This window comes from Pelecanus crispus, chromosome 3 (genome assembly GCF_030463565.1).
Source record: "Pelecanus crispus isolate bPelCri1 chromosome 3, bPelCri1.pri, whole genome shotgun sequence".
Lineage (NCBI taxonomy): Eukaryota > Metazoa > Chordata > Aves > Pelecaniformes > Pelecanidae > Pelecanus > Pelecanus crispus.
The window spans coordinates 61,908,417-61,916,336 of NC_134645.1; the positions used below are offsets into that span (position 1 = coordinate 61,908,417).

General features: G+C 41.4%; 1 protein-coding gene across 7 annotated transcripts in view; it reads left to right on the forward strand.

The window, feature by feature from the left end:
- Positions 1-6,737, forward strand: part of TIAM2 (TIAM Rac1 associated GEF 2) — a 145,689-nt gene extending 138,952 nt beyond the window's left edge. For all 7 annotated transcript variants that reach the window (XM_075708403.1, XM_075708398.1, XM_075708402.1 and 4 more), the window contains 6 exons: positions 173-281; positions 2,003-2,061; positions 2,901-3,006; positions 3,777-3,864; positions 4,425-4,579; positions 6,081-6,737. In XM_075708403.1, the coding sequence (XP_075564518.1) occupies positions 173-281; positions 2,003-2,061; positions 2,901-3,006; positions 3,777-3,864; positions 4,425-4,579; positions 6,081-6,724 (1,161 nt within the window). In that variant the 3' untranslated portion in view covers positions 6,725-6,737. The remainder of the gene's footprint in view (positions 1-172; positions 282-2,002; positions 2,062-2,900; positions 3,007-3,776; positions 3,865-4,424; positions 4,580-6,080) is intronic.
- Positions 6,738-7,920: the final 1,183 nt, after the last annotated feature.

Sequence of the window (7,920 nt, forward strand, 5' to 3'; positions counted from 1 at the left end):
AGTGCAGATCTCTCTGCCTTTCTCCCTGTACATACAGTAAATACAGAAAACATAGATCCTTAAAGTTATTGATGTGTACTCATTAATGTTTTACTAACATATGTGGATCGCAGCACTGATGTATATATTTATATGATTTATTTATATTATCTACTGTTATAATTTAATACAGGTGACAGAGCTTTCAATGGGAGAACTTCTGATGCACTCCGCAGTTTGCTGGCTGAACCCTTTCCCATCACTGGGCAAAGCAAGAAAAGACCTTGAACTTACAGTGTTTGGTAACTTCCTTAATGACTCTGCTCTTTCAAATGTAAAGATTACCACATTAAATCTTCTCAAAAAGCCACCATTTTCCTTCCGTGCAGCCATGTGACATCTGGGGTAGACTTATATGTGAAAAAATACATAGTTACATTTCGTAATATCAGAAATGAGAAGTTTCCATTCATTTGTTTGCTGTTGCTGTTTGCTCTGTGAGCCAACCTCAGCTGCTTACCTGCCTATATGTAAACTATGGAAATTTGTGATTTTCGAGAGACAATATTATCTTTTGAACAATCTGCTAAACCAAGCTTTAAAAGGAGGCTGGTAGGAAAATGGTGATATATTCTACTCCTGGGAATAGGCTAACCTCTGGTTTACAGCTACTGCATCGAAATCCCCATCCAGATTATTTTAGCTTGAGAAATGAATGTGGAAATGAGAGCGTACAACCAAGAGTTTTATTTAGTAGTATGTATATGATTAAACATTTAATAATTACCTAAGTGATTAAATCTTCCAGTGAAACATCTTAGGCACTTGTCCATTTCTTTAAAAAATACTTCTTTAAAATGTCATTGGATAAACACCTACAGAACAACTGAGGTTGGTGAGAGACAAGTTTCTCTTTCTCAGCGCTGTCGTGCAGTCCTTCTCCAGGAAGCACAACAGGTTAGGGGAGGGGATGCTTCTAACAGAAGAACAAACAGGAGCTACCTCCCAGGTTCCTTGGATGAGCTCCACAGCAATCCATGTATACCAGACACTTCCCAGCAGGACACGTATGAATGAATGAACGGCAGGCTACTCGTCTGCCACTTGGGAAACCAAGTTCTATTCTCACTTCAAACCTTATGCGGTTAGCTTAGAAAATGCACCTAGTATGTGGAATTGAGGGAAACTGCCAAGCTCTGGGGTAAATACTGTGCTCGCTATGGCCGCATCCTGCCTTCATGTAGGGACGAGACTCAACTGCATACCACTGCCCCTCTCTCCTCTTCCACTGGAAGGAAATGTGGATGCATGAGCAGGGATACCGCTATGCTGCCCTTGAGTTCGATCTGGGATCTAGGACTGCTCTGCAGAGCCATCCCTTAGCTCAGCTGCAGCTTCAGTGCCCCCATCCTTCTGTTCCTCATTACAGATGAGAGAGAACATGTCCCTGCCTCCCTGGAGGCTGAAAGATTAGATAACATTAATGAGCCACTCCAGTCAGATGACGTGGAAGCCAGAGAATTCCTGCAAATGGAAAAGCAGGAATTGAGGTGTTTGAGGTTCCAACTAAACAAATGTTGAACTGCAGGAAGAAGAGACTTAGTGTCCTTTTTCACAGCCCTCTCTTGCTATAGGCCCTTCACTCCACTTGAAAACATCCACCAATTACAAAAAGAAAATTTGAATCTTTACATCTAACCTACATCTGCTGTATTTGTTTATGTGAAGACTGCTTTGCATACCAGGAGACAGGCGGCTGGTAGTTTCAGAATAAAGGTGCAGAATGGCTTCATCCTAAAAGTTCAGAACAAAAGCTGAGGAAAAAATACTGCCATTGCCTGAACAAGTGTGGGATGAAAAACCCATTTGTCATCTTAATACAGGGCAGGTGTTTTTCAATCAGTTTGCTTATCTCATCCTTCACATTCCTGTGAGTACAATCATCAGCTTCTCCAAGATAATACTTCCACTGAATATTACACCTGTAATTAACAGTTTTCTTTTTTTTTTCTTTCCTTTTTAGTTTTTAAGAGGGCTGTAATACTGGTGTATAAGGAGAACTACAAACTGAAAAAGAAAATGGTAAGTCGGCTATCAGTGGATGTGGTGGGTGTTTACGCACAGGATCCTACTGCAGTGTGAGACGGACTGTACTGGTGTTGAAGGAGTGACTGTGCTGAAACGCCACCTTCCCTCGCTAGGCTGGAATTCTAGCTACCACAGCTAAAACAAGTGCTCAGCGTCTGTGTAGCAATAAATATTTTTTGTTATTTAGTAAGCAGCAGCATCTTCTCTGTGTGAGCCCTATGTTAGTTCCATCAGGTGGAATATGAAACATTGCCATGTAGGAATCATTAATTCTTCCAGATGGCATTTACGATGGCCTACCTTAATGTAGTGTGTAGGTTAAAGACCTCTATTTATAGACGTTGATCACCCTGGAAGGAAAGGAAAAGGGGCATTATAAACATAACCTCCTCTGTCCTCATTTACAAAACTGGAATGCTGAAGTCAAGTAGCAAGTTGTATATCCTGAGTACCAGTGGTGAAGTACTGCACCACACTTATCATAACAGATGGAGGGGCTCTGAAAGTAGCAGCGGCAGGTACATGATTATGTATTCTGCTAATCAAGAGCCTGCGGGTTCCTTCATGGGAAACTTGTTGCCTAGTAGTACTTCGATGCAAAGTATTATTTTTATCCATTAAAAAACAAGTGCTTTTAAAAGTTGAAGCAACTACAAATTCCAAAGGTTGTGTCTATTACCATTTCAACTACATTTACAAGCACATGTTAGAGTACTAAAGGAAAAAGTCTAATGAATTTAGTTTCTCTTCAGAGGCAGGTCTTTTAAGAGTCAGACAAAAAAACCCCACTTTTTTACTTCTTAGAAATATCCTTGTTGTTTTTCTTTTTCCAGCCTACTAATGTTCGTGCTGCACATAATTATGGTGACTTGGACCCATTTAAATTTCGTTGGCTGATTCCTTTATCTGCTCTTCAAGTTCGACTGGGGAACACAGCAGGTAATTCCTTTGCACTGGATACTTTAGGATTGAATGCTTTTCTGGGATTCTTTAATACTGCTTCTTCCATATGTCTTTCTGGGGCCTCTGGAAACAAGCAGGTGTAGAGAAAACAGTAGATACTGTTGTCTTTACACTCAGAGGGTACAGGCTTGATACATTAACAGACTTTATTCATTTGGTATGTTGGCTTCTTCTGTGAGTTCAGTAAGGTGCAACATGATGTGAAGGAATGACAGAATGGAAATCCCCAATGAAAAGACGTCATGAACAGGAAGGTGATTTATCATGGTTGACGTCCTGGTGACGCCCTTATGCTGTGTGTGTGGTGACACTTGCTTTCTTTCAAATGAGGGAAAGCTGACTGTGTAATCTGTGGTAGTAGAGGGCTGTGTTTTCGTTTTCCTTTTGAGTTGATCTTTATGATCCTATCCAGTTCTAGAAACGCTGGAAAATGTCAGTAGGTGCTTAGAGCAAATGCTTTGCACACCTAGGGGAAGGCCTTCAAAGGCTGGAAGGTGGTGAGAGGCAGTAAGCATAGGGGAAAGCATCTGTCCAAGAGAGGAGGTCAAGTTATCAAAGGCAGCACTAGGCTGCTACAACAGGAGAGTTCAGGGGACTTTCCTTTGGGTTCCACCTCGGGTGAGATCTTCTGTCCATCCACCCATGGCTGCATTAACAGTCTTCAGGAGAAGAGCTCAACACTGGTCTTTCTAATGCCGAAGGTTTTGCAAAATACCTACAAAAATAACATTTCCTCCCATGCACAGGAACAGAAAACAGCTGTATCTGGGAACTGATTCACACAAAGTCAGAACTAGAAGGCAGGCCAGAAACAATTTTTCAGTTGTGCAGCAGGTAAGCTTTACATGGAGCTTGTATTTGACAAATCACATTAATAGAGTTTAAAAATAAAAGATTTTCCCCTGCATGGCCTTTGCATCAGCACTTCTAATGCGGCTCTCACTCTTTGAATCCAGGCACTATGCCAGTGTTTAACTGCATAAAGTATAACAATTTGAAATGGGAGTGAATTTGGCACAGTGATCCAACATCAGAAATCTGCACAGATGTATGATCATAAGTTCCAGTACGATATGGGCAAAGTGGCTGATTTTATCAGACTCTCAGCTGGTTAACAGAAATTACCTTCTGATGAAGACCACTTAAGGGGTGATGATCCCTTGGTACAGAAGTTACCTTTCAGGCTGTTTTTCTAAGGAGAAGTAATCAAGATCTCAAAATGCAAAGTGTGTGAAATGCCTAACACCACATAAAGATGTTAGCTGCAAAACCACTACCAAAGCAACCTACTGAAAAAACCCCACTGCACAGCAGAAAGGAGCAGGCCAGATTTTATCCCAATAGTGTCTTACTTCAGAGGAAAAATTAGGTTATCTGTTTTCTTAAACTTGCAGTGACTGTGAGAACAAGACTAACATTGTGAAGGTGATCCGTTCTATTTTGCGGGAGAATTTCAGACGTCACATAAAATGTGAGCTGCCACTGGAGAAAACATGTAAAGATCGCCTTGTCCCACTCAAGAACCGTGTACCTGCGACAGCCAAACTGGGTAAGAAACGGGTCCTCAAAGTGAAAAATGGAGTCTGCATTCCAGCGCTGGCAGAAGGCTTGCAGTTATTACCATGACCGTAGTGTGTCGTGTGCCAGACCCACAAATCCCATTTCTTTTTTGGGCTGGGGAGGTGGTAGAGTTTCTCCACAACTCAGTGCATAACACAGGCTAGAGGAGATAAGCAAGCTTGCTACACTGTCCCCACCCAGCACACCCCACCCCCCCCCACTGTATTCTCACATTTGACGTGTCATTTGCTCTCTTAAGGGAAGACTTAATAAGGCCCAAATTAATTTTGCTGGGAAGAAACAGACTCCCTTTGGCATGCAGTATTAGCATTCTTTCCTTTGGGTTCCTTTAGTAACTCAGCCCTGATAACATTTAAAGCTAAAACAACTGGCAAAAGGCAAGGGTCTTGGTTCTTTCAGTGTACTAAATGTGCATCCCAGCAGATACCCTAATTAAGTACAGGCTTCAGACATTTCAGTTAAATGAGTACCTCTCTGCCTACTTGAATATGAAAGAACGCAAGATGAGACATTGAGGTGCTGGAGCGTGTTCAGAGAAGGGCAACGAAGCCGGTGAAGGGTCTGGAGCACAGGCCTTATGAGGAGCGGCTGAGGGAACTGGGGTTGTTTAGTCTGGAGAAGAGGAGGCTGAGGGGAGACCTTATCGCTCTCTACAACTACCTGAAAGGAGGTTGTAGTGTGGTGGGTGTTGGTCTCTTCTCCCATGTAGTTAGCAATAGGACGAGAGGAAATGGGCTCAAGCTGCGCCAGGGGAGGTTTAGATTGGATATTAGGAAAAATTTCTGCACGGAAAGGGTAGTCAAGCATTGGAACAGGCTGCCCAGAGAGGTGGTGGAGTCACCATCCCGGGAAGCGTTCAAAAAACGGGTAGATGTGGTACTTTGGGACATGGTTTAGTTTAGTCTACCCTTAATTGGTTTAGTGTGGACTTGGTAATGTTAGGTTAATGGTTGGACTGAATGATCTTAAAGGTCTTTTCCAACCTAAACGATTCTATGATTCTATGAGTAGCTACTAGTATTTCAAGTTCTCCATCTGATCAGCTGTCTGTAAAATCCCCTTAACATCACAGGAACTGGGACAGTTCAACTCCCGCCTACAACCTGGCCCTCCAGTGCTTGAGGTGCTTGAATCAGTCTTGCTTTCCTGCAGATGTGTGTAAATCATTACTACAATTTTTGGAGGATTTTGTATATAATCTATTAATATACAATGTATGTAATATATTAATACATATTCTATCATGTATATATTATATACATGAAGGCAAGCATGTAGCCCTGGGGTAGGTGGAATGAAAACTCTGACACGGGATCACACTGTTGGTATCGGAATGCTGACTCATCTGACCTGGGATGATTATCAAATGAGACTACAAACACTAATTAACAAGTGGGCTACTGAGATAGATGGTATAACCAGCTGATGTTTTGCTGAAAAAAATCAAACTGCCTGTTTCCTCTGCACAGCTTCCACGAGGTCCTTGAGGGTACCGAAGAAATCACCCAGTAGCGAGTGGAACGGTGACCCAGGGAAAGGCACCTTCCAGGACTCTGATGAGTGCAGCCTGAGCAGCAGTACTCAGAGCAGCAGCTGCCACACCGCCGACAGCATACAGGAGTCCAAAAATTCATCTCCCGATAAACATGTACAGAGCTGTGCATCTGACTTTTCTAACGTTCTTGTCAAAGAATCTGATATTCTCAGTGATGACGATGACAACGATGACTTTCAGAGCCTAAAGAAGGGCAGCCCTACAAAAGACATTGAAATACAGTTCCAGCGGCTGAAGATTTCAGAGGAGCCGAGTACTGACTCTGAACGGGATCAGGCTGCTGAAAATGAGGACAGAGATGGCTTCGGGACAGGACAGCATCCAAAGCTGGTGCGTGGCCACTTCTGCCCCGTGAAGAGAAAAGTAAACGGCACAAAGCGTAACAGAGGAACTTTAATGGCAATGCAAGAACGTCACCAGTCCCTCGACAGTCACTCTGATGCTGCAAACCTGGATCTGAACTCTATTTTAGAGAGAGAATTTAGTGTCCAGAGTTTAACATCTGTAGTTAATGAGGACTGCTTTTATGAAGCTGTGGAGAGGCATGGGAAATCCTAGCTTTCTAAGCACTATATTTAAAATATTCATTTGAAGTCCACATAAAATTTAACAAACTTATTTTTGCTTTAAAACTAGTAAAGTCATGGAAGCTGCAGGAAAACTACTATCTGATTTTGTGCACTAATACATTTTTTCCACAAAAACAGCTGTAAAGGATTCTTAAGTTATTTTAATTTATTGTGGATCAAAAATAGATTAAGTTGGCCAAGGTCTGTAAACTAGTTCATCCCTTTTAAGCAGTTATTAAGATGATGTAGTGTCCTTGGGGAGGGGAAGGGAAGGATGGCCTTGTTAGTATTTTAAGTAATGAGGAAAAGGTGCTACTGAGTGGCAGAGGGGATTACAATAGGAAGTAGCACTGCAAAATGATTTTTTCAATACCTTGGGCATTTTATTTCTTTTTTTTGCTTTATTTAAAGCAGAATTAAGTTATTTTAATGTGTTTTAGTGCACAATAGTGCAGAAATTTCATTTTTATAAGTTTCAAGATGCTGTTTATACTTTATACATATGTGTAAATACAAAAACAAAGCTTGGCCTGTAATCTTTTATTTGACTGTATTTTTTATTTTCTCTACCAGCCTGTACAGTAAAAGACAAGTAAGTATTGTACTTAGCCATGTTTTCTACTTTTTATCATGCTGCTTTTCTCTCGTTGGAGCTTTAAGTCCCAAATTCTTTGCTTTTGCATAAATGAGAAGAGTATTAGCAGACCTTGAGGCAATCTGTGCACTTTATCCTCCTTTAAGCCAGTCACTTGAGTATATTTATACAAGAGTTTTGGCTTTTGTTTTTTGAATTACTCTGCACAGTAGGATGTTCCAGGATAAAAAGAGCGCAAAACCCCAAACACCGTCTTACACGCTGAAGTATGAAAAGTATTTTTTTCTTACATTTCAATAATGCACTTTCATTCATACAAAACTCAATTATTTCAGAAGTATCCCAACTTAATTCCGTGTCTCACAACATACCTTCTTCTTGGTGTGTGTTCTAGCCATTCCCCTGAAGTACAAAGAACCTGTAGGCACCTTGTGACTGGACTGTCTTTTCACTTATGTCTGCAGCTGAATGGAATTAATAAAGAAAATGGGAAAGCCCTCTCTCTCCACCAATTTCTCAAAAGTAGTTACCTGCACAGATGTAGGAATATGTAAGCCTCCTTTTACTGAATCAACACTGCTAGATCAAGG